We start from the raw sequence: 19,401 nt of genomic DNA on the forward strand, positions 1-19,401 counted from the left end.
GGGGGCAGGGGAGGAGGGAGCGGGGGGCAGGAGCGGGGGGAGGGGGGGCTGGGGACCGGGGGGAGCGGGTGGAGCGTGGGGAGGGGGGAGCGGGTGGCAGGGGAGGGGGGAGCGGGGGGCAGGGGAGGGGGGAGGGGGGGGAGGGGGGGGAGTGGGGAGGGTGGGGACCGGGGAGGGTGGGGACCGGGGAGGGGGGAGCGTGGGGGGCCGGGGGGGCAGGGGAGGGGGGAGCGTGGGGGGCAGGGGAGGGGGGAGCGTGGGGACCGGGGAGGGGGGGAGCATGGGGACCGGGGGGCAGGGGAGGGGGGAGCGTGGGGAGGGGGGAGCGTGGGGAGGGGGGAGCGTGGGGGGCAGGGGAGGGGGGAGCGTGGGGGGCCGGGGGGCAGGGGAGGGGGGGGCCGGGGGGGCAGGGGAGTGGGGGGCCGGGGGGGGCAGGGGAGGGGGGAGCGTGGGAAGGCCGGGTGGGCAGGGGATGGGGGAGCGTGGGGGGCCGGGGGGGCAGGGGAGTGGGGGGGCAGGGGAGGGGGGAGCGTGGGGGGGCAGGGGGGGAGCGCGGGGGGCAGGGGAGGGGGGAGCGTGGGGGGGCCGGCGAGGGGGGAGCGTGGGGGCCCGGGGGGCAGGGGAGGGGGGAGCGTGGGGACCGGGAGGCGCGTGGGGACCGGGGGGCAGGGGAGGGCGGAGCGGGGGGACCAGGGGGGAGGAGAGAGCGGGGGGACCGGGGGGGAGGAGAGAGCGAGGGGAGGGTCGGGAGGGGAGGGTCCAGGGGGAGAGAGAGAGCGGGGAGCGGGTCCAGGGGGAGGGGGAGCGGGTCCAGGGGGAGAGAGAGTGGGGAGCGAGGGGAGGGTCGGGGTGGGGGGGGGGGGCAGAGAGAGAGCGTGGAGAGAGAGCGTGGAGCGAGGGGAGGGTCCGGGGGCGGGGGAAGAGAGAGAGCGGGGAGAGAGAGCGGCAGGGACGAGAGAGGAAGGGGAGAGTAGATCGGAGGGGAGGGGAGAGGAGGTTTGGAACTCGGGGGGTGGGGAGGGAGAGAAGGTCAGGAGCTCTGGGCGGGTGGGGGGAGAGAACATTAGGAACTCTTGGTGGAGGGGGGGTGGGTGTGGTGGTAAAGAGCGTGGCGAGCACAGTGGGGATGGGGGAAGATTGTGATCCAGGTCTAAAGGGGGGTGGGGGGACAAGAGTGTGAACATGATCCAGATGGTAAGACGGATCACATTCTTCCAACCCTTTACTCCCGCTCCACATTCTCCCTCTCGTCCCCCCGAGACATGGTTGATTTCTCGGTAAACTTGGTGCGTATGTGGCAAGTGACATTGTTGGACTGGACGAAATCCAGAAGTCATGACACTGTCACTATTTTCTTCATACCCAATAAACCTGTTAACAATCTGTGACCCCCACACAATGTCCCATCTGTTGGTGGTTGAGAGGAGGAGGAGTGGGGAGGAACTTGGGCTGGGGGAAGATCAGGAACCCTGGGGTGGGGGGAATTTGGGCAGGGGGAGAAGGTCAGGAAATCGGAGGTGGGGGTGGTGGAGGAGGTCAGGAACTTGGGCAGGGAGAGAAGGTCAGGAACTTGGGTGGGGGGATAGTTCTGGAACTTCTTGGGAAGGAAAAAGTCAGAAACTTGGGGTGGGGGGAAGGTTAGGAACTTGTTGCGGAGGGATGCAGGAACTTGTTTGGGGGGCGGGAGAAGGCTTTCACCCACGAGGGTGAGCCCTGTCTGGTCTATGTGAGCTCTATTCTGTCTGGAGTCTGGCAGTCAGCATGGCTCGAAAAATACTTTGCAAAGTACTTAGGCAGGCAGGATCTAATTACACATTCCAGGTAAGCTGCTGCATGTGTCTTCGCCAACGGGACTAAATCAGAAATCAGGTCTTGTCCTCCAAAGTGACCAATCAGAAATCTGGTGTTGGAAGTAAACGCGACCAGCAAATATTGCTGTTAGAAACACCATAAAAAGTTAGTCACTCAAATGAGGTGTAACTGGGTTTTTAATGGCGATCTGAGTAATAACTACTGATAGACAACCATTCTGGTGCTGAAAAACTAATTTTATATTGGTGAAATGTCAAATTTCTCCATTAAGTTAAAAATTATTATTTTAAAATTAATTACATTTTTTAAATTAAAAAAAGTGTTCATGATATTTCAGCTTCTACCTTAACCCAATGTGTATGTCCTAATCTTTATTTCATTCTCTAATTTAAAAAAAAAATGATTGATTATTACTGCTTTCTATGTCCTGGTTCCCTGTCTGAGAAATCTACATTGCGATTGGCTGCTTAGACAGCTTGCTGACGTTACAGCAGCTCGCACTATGGGATTCCCACTATACTATGTTGATCTCAACTGCACGACGGAAAAGCTGAAATTCTCGCCACAGAGATTGCGAGACCTTTGTGGGAACTTTACTTCGGAGCTAGCGGTGAACGCCTTTGCTTCGCCACTGACCGCAAATTACGGGCCATTTTTTTTGGTGAAATTTGTACTCATCAAAGTGGGAGATGTTAATGCTGAGGAATGGAACACTTCCCATGTCGGGCACCCAGTGTCAGCATCAAGTATTCCCAGGTTAAATGTGGCACTGTCAGATGCTCCAACTGTACGCCCAGCCTCAGCCTTGGAGGAGTTCCCATGACTACACTACTGTGGTATTTTTTCCTTTTCATGTACTAACTATCCTGTAGCCTGTTGGGGGTAGGGTGCCAATTAACACCAACTTAGGGGCATTTTTATGGGCCCATGCTCACCAGTTGCTGGATTGAGATGGCCCAAACTAACTTCATGTACAATCCTTAGAGACAATGTGACAGTAATTGAATCCAGATCTGAAGTGAAAGACCTAGTCCCACAATGTAATTTGTTAAGAAAGTGAGTTTGCACAGTCAATTCCTGATCGCAGATGTCCAGTCTGGCGCTGAATGGAGGTCTGATTCTTCCTAACGGGATTCGGCAGATAAGCCATTTCATGTGACTCTTGTACATCTTGCAGCTGACTCGAGAATGACATTGCCAGAGGCCTGGTAGAAGGCCACTTGGCCATCCACCCAGCCAGCAAAAGTGCATGATGGCCTGAGGACATGATTTTTTTTTTTTTTAAGGTAAACTTGGAATCATATTTTAAATTTTGCATCGCAGTGAGGCAGTGTATTAGTGCCAGATGGTTTTTTGGTGTGCGATCTGTATTGGGAACACGCAGAACAACTGTGGAAATTGAATCCCTTATTAAGAACAGCAACTTCGTATTGTGCACTTTTTTTTTTAATTGCCCAATTTTCTACCCTCTTCTGAAGGTGTGACTTATGTTTGGTGTAATTTCACAGTCACTTACAGCCATCCTTTACTTTGCCCAAGTGGTTGTTCTTTGTGTGTGACGCTAGACAGTAAGCACCTGCAGGGACATAACAGCCCCACTTGACTGTCCTCATCCCACCTTCATTCGTGCACTTTACAGCAAGGGTCAGTGGATAATAATCAGGACTGGGAATCATGGTTGATTTCCCCCTCTCCACTGTGTCAAATTGTAGCATTCTAACTCCTAAGGTCAGTTAACTCGGCACAGACCAGGAATTAAACCTGTGCCCTTTTGGTTTGCATGGTTTATTGCTACACTCCACAGTGCCCTTATCCATATATAACCATCAGGAGAGCTTGGCTATATCACACTCTGCTTAAAAAGAGTAAACACTCATTAAAATTGAAGCCCAGGTTGATTACAAGACGAGCACAAAAAGAAACAATTAAGTTTCACAGATTTATAATCTACACCAGTTTGTTACAAATAACTTTAGAGCATGATTTTGAAACTATATTTCACAATATGCTATATTTTAGGTTTTACGTTTTGGTTATCCTCGAGTAAAATGCCGGTGTTTCCCATTGCAGAATATTTTAGCTGGCTACTGAACTACTTGTACTGCTCCTTCATTAATTCAGAGATGTAAACAAGCTGTTTCATCACAAGATCATAAATCCCTATGGCTACAATTGCTTTTAATCTGGAGAAAAGATTGTTTACTCTGAAACAATTTCTGTAACCTAGTTTTTTTTCCCTCCATTTGTTCCTGGCATCCATAATGCCTTCTGTCCAGCCCAAGGACTTTTCCACGAGCACCGTTAATCCCATTTGGTAGATGTGTCTGGGAGGTGCATTTGAATAATAACATTGGCCACGTGCCTACCACTTTTGCTCTGCGATTACCTGCCCTGGGCTGGCAAATCATTGTTTCTTTGACAAATATTAATGGCACTTCACACTTAATGATGTCTTGTAAATAGGCTGAGTGAATTGGAAATGGTTGTTTTGCTGGTAAACCGTGACAGAGTAAAGGATTTAATTTATGTTGTATTTTTAGATATCTGTCTATCAAACCTGATAGATGCAGCAGTGGAGGACGAAGTTAATTCATTAAAAAGTGCTATTAAACTCTGCCTTGATCTAACTGATAGTTCCAAAGCTTCAGCATCCACATCATCCTTTCTGTTACCATCAGTGAATCAAACTACAGGATGGAAAGCTATGAGCACAAAAGATAAGGTATAGTATTTTCAATTGTTTTCTCATTTATTTTCAGTTGATGCTATTGTATGTGTTGTGTGAAAGCAAAGTGAGTAGGATTAGAGTTCAGTTTGGTTCCATTGGGTAATAAGACTTCGACCTGGGTTCATGTTCAGTCCAAATTTATACAGTAGAATGAAAGTCTTCTAGAACTCTGATGACTGTAAAGGTCTGAAGTGAAATCCTTGGCCCCCTCCTGTTTCTCATCTATAGTCTGCCGTTCGATGATATCATCCGAAAACATGTCAGGTTCCACATGTACACTGACGACACTCGGTTCTATCTCACCACCAACTCTCTCGACCCCTCCAATGTCATGAATTTGAATACGGAGATTTTGTACAGGCTGAGCCTGTTCTTAAGCCTCAGCCCAACCTCTGTTTAATCGTTTGAGTGATTTTAAACACTATTAGCTGTAAAACATACTGTAGCGTAAAAAATGGTGAGAATCCAGCAGAATCACGATCACTGTTTTCAGTGGGGGACAGAGCTATGAAAATTAGCTTCAAACTGTTATCAACGTGGGGTAACGATGGAGCAGTGTAAAAGTTGCAGGAGAATATGGAGCGCCATAATAGCCTAAGGCTCGAAGAAAACCTGGGCCATTGTTCTAACTACGTCCTAAACAAATGATTTGTGTAGGTTAAGCATTACTGCTTTGCTTTTGTACTTTTTTTTTACAACTTCATCAGCTTCTCTCTCCTTTTTTAAAAAATAAAAAAAAATTGATGTATCTTAACCCCCTAAGTCTCTCTGCTTGTCTGCTCCCATCAAAGTTTTATAATTTAGTGTATATTTCTTCTCATTTGTCCTTTTGAAATGAATTACTTCATCTGCTTTAAATTTCATCTGCACAATCTAACCTCTCCATGTGCTCCTGAAGTCACTTGCAACCCGCTTCAAAGTTAATTGTGCTCCCTATTTTTGTCTCATCTGAAAATGTTGAGATTGTACCCCTACACTTGAGTTCAGATCATTTATTTTTATATATTGAGAAGACCAAATGTCCCTACAGTGACCTGAGGGAGACCACCATTTATATCCCTTCAGTCCAAAAAACATTCATTAACCACTCTTTGTTTTCTGTTCTTTTAGTCAGCAATCCTATCCATGATGCCATCTTTCCTTTAATACTGTGTACCTTAATATTTGTCAGCAATCCTATCCTGTGGCACCTTATCAGACACTGGCTGAAAACCATTTGCACAGCATCCACTGCACTTCCTTTATGAATACTTTGTTATTTCCTCAAAGAACTCTATTGAATTTAACAGACAAATTTGCCCTTTACAAATCTGTGCTAGCTGTCCTTAATTAATGCACATCTTTCTAAGTGAATATTAATTTAATCTCATATTATGGTTCCAGAAGCTTATCAACTGCTTTTAAAGGTACTGACTGGTGGCCCTCTGATACGTTGCCCAAGCAGCCATTTTTCATGTGTGAGTCTGGGCAATGTGTTGGCTAACTCAGCACGTAATGGGGATCAAACCTGTGACCTCTTGGCCTGCATATCTCAGTACAGGAAACTTTGTGATATCCGGGACCGGCGTGTTGCTGATCTATCAAAACTGCCGGACATACAAAGTTAATGTTGAAGCATACGGAGGTTTTCATCTCCGTATCTGACAACAAACACTGTTGCTTAGCAACAGCTTCTAAAGAGTTGGCTGCAGCTGCAAGCGTCTCTAGCTGAAGCTGTTGCTATAGCTACAGACCTTGCAGTGCCTGACTGGGGAAAAAAAAAACGAGAACTAAAAAAACTTACAGAAAACGGCTCCTGATTTTTGCCGTTAGATCGAGTATTCCGGACATACAACCTCCGGATAAACCAAAGTTTCCTGTACCACATCATTTAACCACTGTCTTGGGAGTTTCATGATTTAAGTCATTATAATTGTGCAACTTTTCACTGAACTCACCTGCTTCATTTATGTAATCAACCTAATTGTTACTTTCCCCTTAAAAGCCTGACACTACAGTCATCTATCCATTTGGGACTCTCTGACTTGTCACCTTTTCCTGTTGTTTGTCTCCGAGATTTGCACCAATTGTTAATATGAACAGCTGATCAGTCAATGCACTGTTCAGAATCACACATGGATGAATCACTCACTCAAGTGTCTGCTTATCGTTGATTGATATTGCACTGGGGAAAAAGGCATTGTTCCCCAATCTGATGCTCTTGGTATAGGCAGCTTATAAATAGGTGCACATTTGACGCACCATTTTCAGAATGCAAGAAAAGCAGGTGAGTGCCATTGACTTTCCGCAATTCAGACATCATTGGAGATGAATCAAACCAGAGAGTTGAAGTGTTTGTTTGGATGGTCTTTTATATATGATCTGCTATGGTAACCTCTTCCAGTCATTTTTTGAGAGTTGATCACTTTTCTGCAAAAAAAAATGTTGTATGTTTGATAACAGATGAAAAATATCAATGTTCTAAGATAGGTAATAAGATGGTATTTATGTAGTCATTATTTTAACAGTTGCTTTTTTTCTATAGAACAATAGAAACATTTTCACTATTCCTGAAGCTATGCTTATGATTTCTTCTAATCAAGAAGAAGTCCTAAATAATATAAAAGGTGAGCAAGCTGAACAGTACTCATAATTTACAAAAGCAAAATACTGCGGATGCTGGAAATCTGAAATAAAAACAGAAAATGCTGAAAATACTCAGCAGGTCAGGCAGCATCTGTGGAGAGAGAAACAGAGGTAACGTTTCAGGTCGATAACCTTTCGTCAGAACCCATAATTCGGTGAAAAAAAATAAACATATCAAGATTTTATAATTCTGCTTAGTGTTCTCAGTCTTTGTTTTTAAATATATTGCCCCCTACATTCTCCCCTATTAGTGTGCTCTGACCCCAAGTAGCAAAGTGAGATTGTCAGGGTTGCAGACTCCGTCACTTCTGTTTTAAGTGGTGTGCATGTCACCAATGGAAAAACTGGAGAAGTTCATTCTGAGAGTGGTGATTTCTACTTGAACAAAGTGGTTGAGCTACTGAGCTGCCTTTATTTCTGTAATTCACATTAAACATGTACAGATACAGTATCTCGTAATCCATCCAAGCCCATACTCACAGGGACAGAAAAGATAGGAGAGTAAAAGTGCTAATAAGCAATGTGTTGTACAGCTATTCAAATTGACTAACATTGCAGGAAAGCAACGGGAGGATTTATTTTGCAACAGCACATCTGTTTTAAATAAATAATTTTCCAGATTTAAGGGAAATTGAAAGCACTTGCCTGACTGCATGAGATAAGCAGGATGTTTTGTTAAAGTATTAACTAAAACATTATTTTGAGATCTCCAGCAGATTGCAGAACCTGTAATATATGATTCTTATGTCAATGATACATTCTTGGCCAAAAATTGCATCCATTTCTCTCACATTCTCTTGCACTCACTCTCATGAAAGGGCATGCTCTCGCTCTCTATCCTAGACTCAGAAACAATCATCCACACCATTGTAAACATCATATCTGAGCTGCTGTTTTATTTTACTTTACCTGAAGATTATTTGTCTAATAAAAACACTTTAAAAATCGAGGGTAAGATTTCAGACAGTTTTTGTAAGCTTTTATTTTTGTATCATGGAAACTGTAATATTGTTGGATACTCACTGAGAGCTTTGATGTTTTGTTTCCATTATAACTGAATTGGATAGCTTACACTGAGAAATGAACTCGATGAATAAATGGCCTGGATTTTGCGGTCAGCAGTGAAGGAATGGCACTTGCTGTTCACCTCACTGACTGCTGCCCACAAAGTTTTCACGGGCTTTTGAGTGGAAACTTCCTCTAATCCGGTGTCTGATCCAGTGCGGTGCCCTCTACAGGGCAGCTATGGCATTTGAAACAGTGAGGCTCTTCAGCCAATTAGATTGAACAATCTTCACTGAGCCACGCAGAGTCTAAACCAGGACGTATAAATTAGATTTAAATCATGTACAGAAAGCGAAATAAAGATTGGGAAAGACAGATGGGATTAAGGGAGAGAGATTAAAGAGACAGGAAAAAAAGTTTTAAAAATAAATTTAAAAAAAAATAAATCTCCCAACACAAATTAACTTCTGAAGGAATGAGCCTCCACACTTGTAAAATTAAATTTTCAGGGCCAGAGAGGATGTTTGGCAGTAATTATGACTTATCGCACTGTTTAAAAACTCACTTACTCCTGAATGCACCAGCCCTAACTTTTTTTCTAGCATCTTTAGTGGGGGACTAGTGGGCAGGTACCCCAAGTTCACATCATTATAGTGACTTCAATGCTGAGTCTATCAGCGAGGACTGTTACAGCGCCCCCTGTGGAGGAGCGGGGTATCTCTGACAGCAACTTCTGGATTTCCACATTTGAGCATGTGCAGACACTGGAAGTTGCTGTCCGATTTACTCCGTTATAATGATGAGTGCTGTTTGCCGTACTGTTGTTATCTATGCAAAATCCGGGCCAGTGTGTTGATAATGAACTCATACCACCATTTGACAAGATCAACTGGACTGTGTTTGGCAAATCCAACCACTCAATATTAGCCAGATCAGATCATTTTGAACAGCATCAGGAACTGAGATTGTTTTGATGCAGTTTTAAATTTTGATGTAAAATCCGATTCCTCTCCTGAATATATTGATTCCTTGGGAATGGTTCAGTGAGCTCCACTCAACTTCCGGTATCTCACCCAAGTAACCATTATTCATGATTGAGCGGTAGTAGTATATTTTGGCAGGCTATTGGACTGCAGAATGCCCCTCAGTCTAACCCAAACCCACCTTTGCCCAGTGTCCACTCGTGTGCACTTTCAGCAGGGGTAGTATTCCGACCCTGACTCAGAGGCACTGAGATAAATGACAGCCTCCCTACCACTGCCTTGGCTGAAACCAGCTAACTCGGCATTAACAGGCGATCAAACCTGGACCCTGCCTGGTATGTATGACTCAGGCACTCGATGGGTAATCTCCCTACCATTGGGAGAGCCTCCCTTTTTGTTTTTACTTTCTAAAGTTCCATTTGTTTGATCTGAGCAAGAAATCAGAAATTTGTTGTGAACTGTCAGCAAAAAAAATCTCTCCCTTTTTATCATTAGAATGGAAGGATGATTTTGTGTGCACTAAAGATCCAGGATCTGAGCTGGAGCATACTGGCTGCACAGATGCATTCTTACATAATGCAGGTATGTTTTCACATAATAAGGACAGTAGCTTTGGGAAAGTCCTGTTTAAACATGGTAAATTAGAGTTTAGAATCTTAGAACACTGGTATCTGACAGCCAACTATTGATGGCAGTAGGGGGAAAGGGGAAGCAAATCTCCACAGAGGCTGATGGGATAAAATGAAATGTCTTATTTCAACTTTTGCATGCAGCCTGCACTTGTCAATTCCAGATTCCTGCCTACTTTACCTTAACAGTGTGACCTGAATCCAGTCTCACAAGAACCACCCTCCCCCCAACCCCCAGCCTGGCATTCCATTTCCCACAGCAGCCATTCTACTTTGTGTTGGAGTGACATTGCCAGTTTCGGGTTTCTGGTTAAAAGTAGTTTACTTGAAGTTTTAATTGATTTCTGATATGGTTATGGGACTTTGTATATAGTGGTGTTATTTAGTGGCAGTTTTGTGCTGTAACCTGAGACCCAATAGAGATTGGATTGAGACAATTCAGTCTCAGTTAATTTTATAACCTTACAGCTCGCAGAGGAAGGATAGTTTCATCAGTCATTCTAGGTTGGATTCAAACCCAAGACTCAAAGTGAGTATATTATAGATCACTTGATTAATCCACTGTAGCACTCAGACCTGAATCCAATATATTCCTAACTATTGCTAAATTTGATAAAGGCATCATTTGGTAGGCTGGTGCGTTAATTAATTCACGCTTAAATCCCACATATTTATAATGTGCTTTGAATTTTGTAAATGGTTGCATGTGAGTACTTAATGGGCTTTTACCCCAAGACTTGGTACTTGGGGAATGGAAGTGTTTATAGAGTCTACCTAATTAATAATTGAATGGTAGTTGTGGAGCCATGGTGGTGCCTGACTCAATTACTGGAATATTCCCACTATGTGCGTAGTTACCTAGTTCAAATAATTAACTAAAGCCCTTGAAAATTTTGGATCATTTACTTAGGATTAAAAAAAACATGGTGGAACCACGAGGGACATTCCAGTTATTGTCCTCAGTCTAGAGGGCGACATAGCAACTAGGGTCCAGACACCTGTTCACTATCGTGTGATTGTAGTTGAAAAGCCTGTGTGCGGGAGTGTTGAGTGAGGACAGGATTGTCTTCGCTATAAACTCATGGTCAAAAATCCTGCAGACACTTGCTGCCTAAGCGCATAAGGAATGGTCCCTTGAGTGGGGTATTGTAAGGCATGTGGGTCAGCATCTTTGAGAGGAAGGGAGAAGATTGAAGGAGTGGGAAAGAGGGATACCATTAAATCCTTAAAAGAAACATACATCAGTACTACCTAATATATTTTAAACCCGGTAATGTAACAGATAAGTAGAACTTGTTGTAATGTGTGTTACAGAAGGGCAGGATGCTATATCTTCACAGAATCCTTGGAATGCAGTATCACCTGTGCATCTTGGTGGAATTCCATCTTCAGGGGGTGAGTAATATGCTTGGATTGATGAAGCTTTTCAGCTTTAAGCAATAAATTTCCAAAAAGGAGAATTAGGGAATTAAAGGTTCAGCACCAATGTTTATTGCACCATTCAAGTGGACACCTAAAGAGATCAATCACGCAGTTACTCAGCCATGTATGTGGCAGAACCAGTCTTTGAAGTCTGACCAGTTTAATATTTTCTTGTGCTGAGCAGTGAATTTTTTTTCACTTATTTGGTAAGTGTTTGCAAAAGGTAGTGTTCAGCCCTGTGGGCTAGATGTTGGTTGCAAATACTACTTCTGTTTATAGATGATGTTTCTACTTCTGGACTCGACTTGAAAGATCGGAATCTGACCCTGTGTTATGGAAACTGAAAATTGTACTGTAACCTACTACCTGGGAACAGCTACATGGTTGTGCATTTGCATTTAACAGAATTCTCTTCTTTCACACATTAGAGGGGAGAGTTTCTGCTTTAATGTTTCTGGAGCACGTCAGGAATTGTCTCCCCCTCAGCCAGGGATTTTCCATTTATCGAAAGCGACAAATCTCCTCTTGCATTCCATGTTTTCATGTGGGCAATGCTACGTCTGCTTACAGTTTTAAAGATTGATGCACTTTCTTTTGATTGAGAAGTTGCATGTACAGGTAGACTACCCTTTATCCGGACTTCCGAAAACCGAAACCCTCTAAAAACCGAAGGTTTTTTCGTTCAGCGTAAGTCGTGCGTACGAACGAAAAAACCTTCGGTTTTTAGAGGGTTCTGGTTTCGGAAGTTCGGATGAAGGGTAAGTCGTGCGCACGACCCCCCCGCCGGCCCCGACAACCGCCGACCCCGCCAGCCCCGACAACCGCCGACCCGACAACCGCCGACCCCGACTGACTTACGCTGAGCGTCAGCGTAAGTCGTGCGCACGACCCCCCCGCCGACCCACCTTCCCAAATCCGAAATTCTCCTTTATCCGAAACTCGGCTGGTCCCGAGGTTTTCGGATAAAGGATAGTCTACCTGTATCTTTCATCAAGGTGGGTATCATCTGGAAAGCATTGTGGGGAAAATTCTGCTAATTTTGATTGGACTCGAAATTAAACACCAGGGAGATGGAGAACAAAAGGAAATATATAATGAAAGATTCTGGGTTCAGGGATTGGGTTCACTAATAGATGAGAAGAGGTAATGTACAGGTAAAGAATATGAAATGCACAACTGTAAAATGGCACATTATTTAGTACTAGTCCAAGAGCTGAGAATAAGTGAATGCACGTGTGACACTTTGGAGAGATATAAATAGACATTGGGCTGGAATTTGCGATGGGTAAGAACAGTGAACTAACATCGTTCGCCGTTATTACCCCTTTGAAACTGACGGCAACTTCAGGATGTAGCGCATACGCATCTAAACGCATAAATCCTGAAATTGCGGTCAGTCATTCACTGTTCCGACAAAGGGCGATGGCTGTAAAACTATCTCCTGTGGTAAAATAATAGTCTATTGTCCACAAGTCACTTAGTGGGCAAGTGACAATCAGAAAACCCGAATATAGGCAGTGCAGAAATGCCAAGAAATTATAATTTTGACTGCATGTATTAATTTGTATGAACAGCTTCAGAAAATGCTTGGGACTTTATTTAATATTTTCCTCATTACTGTCAGCTTGGCTCAGTGGGTGCACTCTCACTTCTGACAGAAGATCCGGGCTTAAAGCCCCACTTCAGTACTTGAGCATGTAATCTAGGCTGACATTTCAATGCAGTACTGGAGGAGTGCTGCATTGTCAGAGGTGATCTTTTTGGATGTGGGATTAAACTGACATTCTGCCTGCCTGTTAAATGTGAAATATCCCAAAACAGCATTTGAAGACAAGGAAGGGAGTTCTCCTGGTGTCCTGGCAAAATTTATCCCTCAATCAACTCCGCCAATCCAGACTGACTGTCATTTATTTCATTGTTGTTTCTGGGATTTTGCTGTGCGCAAATTGGTTGCATTTGCCTATATAACAACAGTGACTACATTTCATAAGTAATTCCTTGTCTGTGAAATGCTTTGGGATGTCCTGAGAATTTGAAAGGCGCTAAATAAAAGGCATGTTCTTTCTGTTATTACTGTGATCTGACTATTATCATCTCTGTCCTGTAAAATCAACTAATGCAGTTAGCGGGAGGGGAGGGGATGCAACAATTGGCTTCAGCGCTCCTGGATTTAGGGTGTTGGCGGGGTGGGGGTGGTTCCTATTCTGATCAGTATGTACTGATCTCCACTGGAGGTGCATATTTGTGGATACCAGGTCAGGGCGGGATCAGGCTCAACTGTGATGCTCTGCAGTTGAATAGCCTGCCAGTACTCATTGTCAAGCTAACACATAGCCAGGTAGCAGAGGTTAACCCATGAATCAGGGTGTGTGCAGATGAAATTCAGTCCCCATTTTTAAAGCATACATTCTGTCCTTACATTCTGGGCAGTGGGATTAGGCTGGATAGCTCTTCATTGGCTGGCGCGGACACGATGGCTGAAGTTGGCCTCCTTCTGTGCAGTAACTTTCTATGATTCTTTCTCTTCCCCCAGTCTCTCTCTCTCTCTCTATCTCTCTCTCTCTCTCTCTCTCTCTCCCCCCCCCTCTCTCCCCCCCAGTCTGTCTCTCTCTCTCTCTCTCTCTCTCTCTCTCTCCCTCCCCCAGTCTCTCTCTCCCTCCCCCAGTCTCTCTCTCCCTCCCCAGTCTCTCTCTCCTCCCCCAGTCTCTCTCTCCCTCCCCCAGTCTCTCTCTCCCTCCCCCAGTCTCTCTCTCCCTCCCCCAGTCTCTCTCTCCCTCCCCCAGTCTCTCTCTCCCTCCCCCAGTCTCTCTCTCCCTCCCCCAGTCTCTCTCTCCCTCCCCCAGTCTCTCTCTCCCTCCCCCAGTCTCTCTCTCCCTCCCCCAGTCTCTCTCTCCCTCCCCCAGTCTCTCTCTCCCTCCCCAGTCTCTCTCTCCCTCCCCCAGTCTCTCTCTCCCTCCCCCAGTCTCTCTCTCCCTCCCCCAGTCTCTCTCTCCCTCCCCCAGTCTCTCTCTCCCTCCCCCAGTCTCTCTCTCCCTCCCCCAGTCTCTCTCTCCCTCCCCCAGTCTCTCTCTCCCTCCCCTCCCCAGTCTCTCTCTCTCTCTCCCTCCCAGTCTCTCTCTCTCTCTCCCTCCCCAGTCTCTCTCTCTCTCTCCCTCTCCTCTCTCTCTCTCTCTCCCTCCCCAGTCTCTCTCTCTCTCCCTCCCCAGTCTCTCTCTCTCTCCCTCCCCAGTCTCTCTCTCTCTCCCTCCCCAGTCTCTCTCTCTCCTCCCAGTCTCTCTCTCTCTCCCTCCCCAGTCTCTCTCTCTCTCCCTCCCCAGTCTCTCTCTCTCTCCCTCCCCAGTCTCTCTCTCTCTCTCCCTCCCAGTCTCTCTCTCTCTCCCTCCCCAGTCTCTCTCTCTCCCTCCCAGTCTCTCTCTCTCTCCCTCCCCAGTCTCTCTCTCTCTCCTCCCCAGTCTCTCTCTCTCCTCCAGTCTCTCTCTCCTCCCAGTCCTCTCTCTCTCCCTCCCCAGTCTCTCTCTCTCCTCCCCAGTCTCTCTCTCCCTCCCCAGTCTCTCTCTCTCCCTCCCAGTCTCTCTCTCTCCCTCCCCAGTCTCTCTCTCTCCCTCCCCAGTCTCTCTCTCTCCTCCCAGTCTCTCTCTCTCTCCCTCCCCAGTCTCTCTCTCTCCCTCCCAGTCTCTCTCTCTCCCTCCCAGTCTCTCTCTCTCCCTCCCCAGTCTCTCTCTCTCCCTCCCCAGTCTCTCTCTCTCCCTCCCCAGTCTCTCTCTCTCCCTCCCAGTCTCTCTCTCTCTCTCCCTCCCCAGTCTCTCTCTCTCCTCCCCAGTCTCTCTCTCTCCCTCCCCAGTCTCTCTCTCTCTCCCTCCCCAGTCTCTCTCTCTCCCTCCCAGTCTCTCTCTCTCCTCCCCAGTCTCTCTCTCTCCCTCCCCAGTCTCTCTCTCTCCCTCCCCAGTCTCTCTCTCTCCCTCCCCAGTCTCTCTCTCTCCCTCCCCAGTCTCTCTCTCTCCCTCCCCAGTCTCTCTCTCTCCCTCCCCAGTCTCTCTCTCTCCCTCCCAGTCTCTCTCTCTCCCTCCCCAGTCTCTCTCTCTCCCTCCCCAGTCTCTCTCTCTCCCTCCCCAGTCTCTCTCTCTCCCTCCCCAGTCTCTCTCTCTCCCTCCCCAGTCTCTCTCTCTCCCTCCCCAGTCTCTCTCTCCTCCCAGTCTCTCTCTCCCTCCCAGTCTCTCTCTCTCCCTCCCCAGTCTCTCTCTCTCCCTCCCCAGTCTCTCTCTCTCCCTCCCCAGTCTCTCTCTCTCCCTCCCCAGTCTCTCTCTCTCCCTCCCAGTCTCTCTCTCTCCCTCCCCAGTCTCTCTCTCTCCCTCCCCAGTCTCTCTCTCTCCCTCCCCAGTCTCTCTCTCTCCCTCCCCAGTCTCTCTCTCTCCCTCCCCAGTCTCTCTCTCTCCCTCCCCAGTCTCTCTCTCTCCCTCCCAGTCTCTCTCTCTCCCTCCCAGTCTCTCTCTCTCCCTCCCCAGTCTCTCTCTCTCCCTCCCCAGTCTCTCTCTCTCCCTCCCCAGTCTCTCTCTCTCCCTCCCCAGTCTCTCTCTCTCTCCCTCCCCAGTCTCTCTCTCTCCCTCCCCAGTCTCTCTCTCTCCCTCCCCAGTCTCTCTCTCTCCCTCCCCAGTCTCTCTCTCTCCCTCCCAGTCTCTCTCTCTCCCTCCCCAGTCTCTCTCTCTCCCTCCCCAGTCTCTCTCTCTCCCTCCCCAGTCTCTCTCTCTCCCTCCCAGTCTCTCTCTCTCCTCCCAGTCTCTCTCTCTCCCTCCCCAGTCTCTCTCTCTCCCTCCCCAGTCTCTCTCTCTCCCTCCCAGTCTCTCTCTCTCCCTCCCCAGTCTCTCTCTCTCCCTCCCCAGTCTCTCTCTCTCCCTCCCCAGTCTCTCTCTCTCCCTCCCCAGTCTCTCTCTCTCCCTCCCAGTCTCTCTCTCTCCCTCCCCAGTCTCTCTCTCTCCCTCCCCAGTCTCTCTCTCTCCCTCCCCAGTCTCTCTCTCTCTCCCTCCCCAGTCTCTCTCTCTCTCCCTCCCCAGTCTCCTCTCTCTCTCTCCTCCCCAGTCTCTCTCTCTCTCCTCCCCAGTCTCTCTCTCTCCCTCCCCAGTCTCTCTCTCTCTCTCCCTCCCCAGTCTCTCTCTCTCCCTCCCCAGTCTCTCTCTCTCCCTCCCCAGTCTCTCTCTCTCCCTCCCCAGTCTCTCTCTCTCTCCCTCCCCAGTCTCTCTCTCTCTCTCCCTCCCCAGTCTCTCTCTCTCCCTCCCCAGTCTCTCTCTCTCCCTCCCCAGTCTCTCTCTCTCTCCCTCCCCAGTCTCTCTCTCTCCCTCCCCAGTCTCTCTCTCTCTCCCTCCCCAGTCTCTCTCTCTCTCCCTCCCCAGTCTCTCTCTCTCTCCCTCCCCAGTCTCTCTCTCTCCCTCCCCAGTCTCTCTCTCTCCCTCCCCAGTCTCTCTCTCTCCCTCCCCAGTCTCTCTCTCTCCCTCCCCAGTCTCTCTCTCTCTCCTCCCAGTCTCTCTCTCCTCCCAGTCTCTCTCTCCCTCCCAGTCTCTCTCTCTCCCTCCCCAGTCTCTCTCTCTCCTCCCCAGTCTCTCTCTCTCCCTCCCCAGTCTCTCTCTCTCTCTCCTCCCCAGTCTCTCTCTCTCCCTCCCCAGTCTCTCTCTCTCCCTCCCCAGTCTCTCTCTCTCCCTCCCCAGTCTCTCTCTCTCCCTCCCCAGTCTCTCTCTCTCCCTCCCCAGTCTCTCTCTCTCCTCCCCAGTCTCTCTCTCTCCCTCCCCAGTCTCTCTCTCTCCCTCCCCAGTCTCTCTCTCTCCCTCCCCAGTCTCTCTCTCTCCCTCCCCAGTCTCTCTCTCTCCTCCCCAGTCTCTCTCTCTCCCTCCCCAGTCTCTCTCTCTCCCTCCCCAGTCTCTCTCTCTCCCTCCCCAGTCTCTCTCTCTCTCCCTCCCCAGTCTCTCTCTCTCCCTCCCCAGTCTCTCTCTCTCCCTCCCCAGTCTCTCTCTCTCCCTCCCCAGTCTCTCTCTCTCCTCCCCAGTCTCTCTCTCTCCCTCCCCAGTCTCTCTCTCTCCCTCCCCAGTCTCTCTCTCTCCCTCCCCAGTCTCTCTCTCTCCCTCCCCAGTCTCTCTCTCTCCCTCCCAGTCTCTCTCTCCCTCCCCAGTCTCTCTCTCTCCCTCCCCAGTCTCTCTCTCTCCCTCCCCAGTCTCTCTCTCTCCCTCCCCAGTCTCTCTCTCTCCCTCCCCAGTCTCTCTCTCTCCCTCCCCAGTCTCTCTCTCTCCCTCCCCAGTCTCTCTCTCTCCTCCCCAGTCTCTCTCTCTCCTCCCAGTCTCTCTCTCTCCCTCCCAGTCTCTCTCTCTCCCTCCCAGTCTCTCTCTCTCCCTCCCCAGTCTCTCTCTCTCCCTCCCCAGTCTCTCTCTCTCCCTCCCCAGTCTCTCTCTCTCCCTCCCCAGTCTCTCTCTCTCCCTCCCCAGTCTCTCTCTCTCCCTCCCCAGTCTCTCTCTCTCCCTCCCCAGTCTCTCTCTCTCCCTCCCCAGTCTCTCTCTCTCCCTCCCCAGTCTCTCTCTCTCCCTCCCCAGTCTCTCTCTCTCCCTCCCCAGTCTCTCTCTCTCCCTCCCCAGTCTCTCTCTCTCCCTCCCCAGTCTCTCTCTCTCCCTCCCCAGTCTCTCTCTCTCCCTCCCCAGTCTCTCTCTCTCCCTCCCCAGTCTCTCTCTCTCCCTCCCCAGTCTCTCTCTCTCCCTCCCCAGTCTCTCTCTCTCCCTCCCCAGTCTCTCTCTCTCCCTCCCCAGTCTCTCTCTCTCCCTCCCCAGTCTCTCTCTCTCCCTCCCCAGTCTCTCTCTCTCAGTCTCTCTCTCCCCAGTCTCTCTCTCTCCCTCCCCAGTCTCTCTCTCTCCCTCCCCAGTCTCTCTCTCTCCCTCCCCAGTCTCTCTCTCTCCCTCCCCAGTCTCTCTCTCTCCCTCCCCAGTCTCTCTCTCTCCCTCCCCAGTCTCTCTCTCTCCCTCCCCAGTCTCTCTCTCTCCCTCCCCAGTCTCTCTCTCTCCCTCCCCAGTCTCTCTCTCTCCCTCCCCAGTCTCTCTCTCTCCCTCCCCAGTCTCTCTCTCTCCTCCCCAGTCTCTCTCTCTCCCTCCCCAGTCTCTCTCTCCCCCAGTCTCTCTCTCTCCCCCAGTCTCTCTCTCTCCCCCCCAGTCTCTCTCTCTCCTCCCCCAGTCTCTCTCTCTCCCTCCCCAGTCTCTCTCTCTCCCCCCCAGTCTCTCTCTCTCTCCCTCCCCAGTCTCTCTCTCTCCCTCCCCAGTCTCTCTCTCTCCCTCCCCAGTCTCTCTCTCTCCCTCCCCAGTCTCTCTCTCTCCCTCCCCAGTCTCTCTCTCTCCCTCCCCAGTCTCTCTCTCTCTCCTCCCCAGTCTCTCTCTCTCCCCCCCAGTCTCTCTCTCTCCCTCCCCAGTCTCTCTCTCTCCCCCCCAGTCTCTCTCTCTCCCCCCCAGTCTCTCTCTCTCCTCCCCCCAGTCTCTCTCTCTCCCCCCCAGTCTCTCTCTCTCCCTCCCCAGTCTCTCTCTCTCCCTCCCCAGTCTCTCTCTCTCCCCCCCAGTCTCTCTCTCTCCCCCCCAGTCTCTCTCTCTCCCTCCCCAGTCTCTCTCTCTCCCCCCCAGTCTCTCTCTCTCCCTCCCCAGTCTCTCTCTCTCCCCCCCAGTCTCTCTCTCTCCCCCCCAGTCTCTCTCTCTCCCTCCCCAGTCTCTCTCTCTCCCTCCCCAGTCTCTCTCAGTCTCTCTCTCCCCCCAGTCTCTCTCTCTCCCCCCCCAGTCTCTCTCTCTCCCCCCCAGTCTCTCTCTCTCCCCCCAGTCTCTCTCTCTCTCCCCCCCAGTCTCTCTCTCTCCCTCCCCCAGTCTCTCTCTCTCTCCCCCCCAGTCTCTCTCTCTCTCCCCCCCAGTCTCTCTCTCTCCCCCCCAGTCTCTCTCTCTCCCCCCCAGTCTCTCTCTCTCTCCCCCCAGTCTCTCTCTCTCCCCCCCAGTCTCTCTCTCTCCCTCCCCAGTCTCTCTCTCTCCCCCCCAGTCTCTCTCTCTCTCCCCCCCAGTCTCTCTCTCTCCCCCCCAGTCTCTCTCTCTCCCCCAGTCTCTCTCCCCCCAGTCTCTCTCTCTCCCCCCCAGTCCTCGCTCTCTCTCCCCCCCAGTCTCGCTCTCTCCCCCCCAGTCTCGCTCTCTCTCCCCCAGTCTCT

At 49.5% G+C, this 19,401-nt stretch overlaps 1 protein-coding gene across 2 annotated transcripts in view; it reads left to right on the plus strand.

Annotated features, from left to right (window-relative positions):
* The window catches only part of acd (ACD shelterin complex subunit and telomerase recruitment factor), a 70,194-nt gene that overhangs the window by 33,919 nt on the left and 16,874 nt on the right, over positions 1-19,401 (plus strand). The window contains exons 7-10 of one of the 2 annotated variants that reach the window (XM_085991323.1): positions 4,353-4,534; positions 7,065-7,146; positions 9,649-9,735; positions 11,097-11,177. In XM_085991323.1, coding sequence (XP_085847449.1) covers positions 4,353-4,534; positions 7,065-7,146; positions 9,649-9,735; positions 11,097-11,177 — 432 coding nt within the window. The remainder of the gene's footprint in view (positions 1-4,352; positions 4,535-7,064; positions 7,147-9,648; positions 9,736-11,096; positions 11,178-19,401) is intronic. The other variant, XM_085991325.1, reaches the window with a different exon arrangement.

Source organism: Somniosus microcephalus, chromosome 6 (genome assembly GCF_052327205.1).
Source record: "Somniosus microcephalus isolate GS21.2 chromosome 6, FLI_Smic_1.0, whole genome shotgun sequence".
Taxonomy (NCBI): Eukaryota; Metazoa; Chordata; class Chondrichthyes; order Squaliformes; family Somniosidae; genus Somniosus; species Somniosus microcephalus.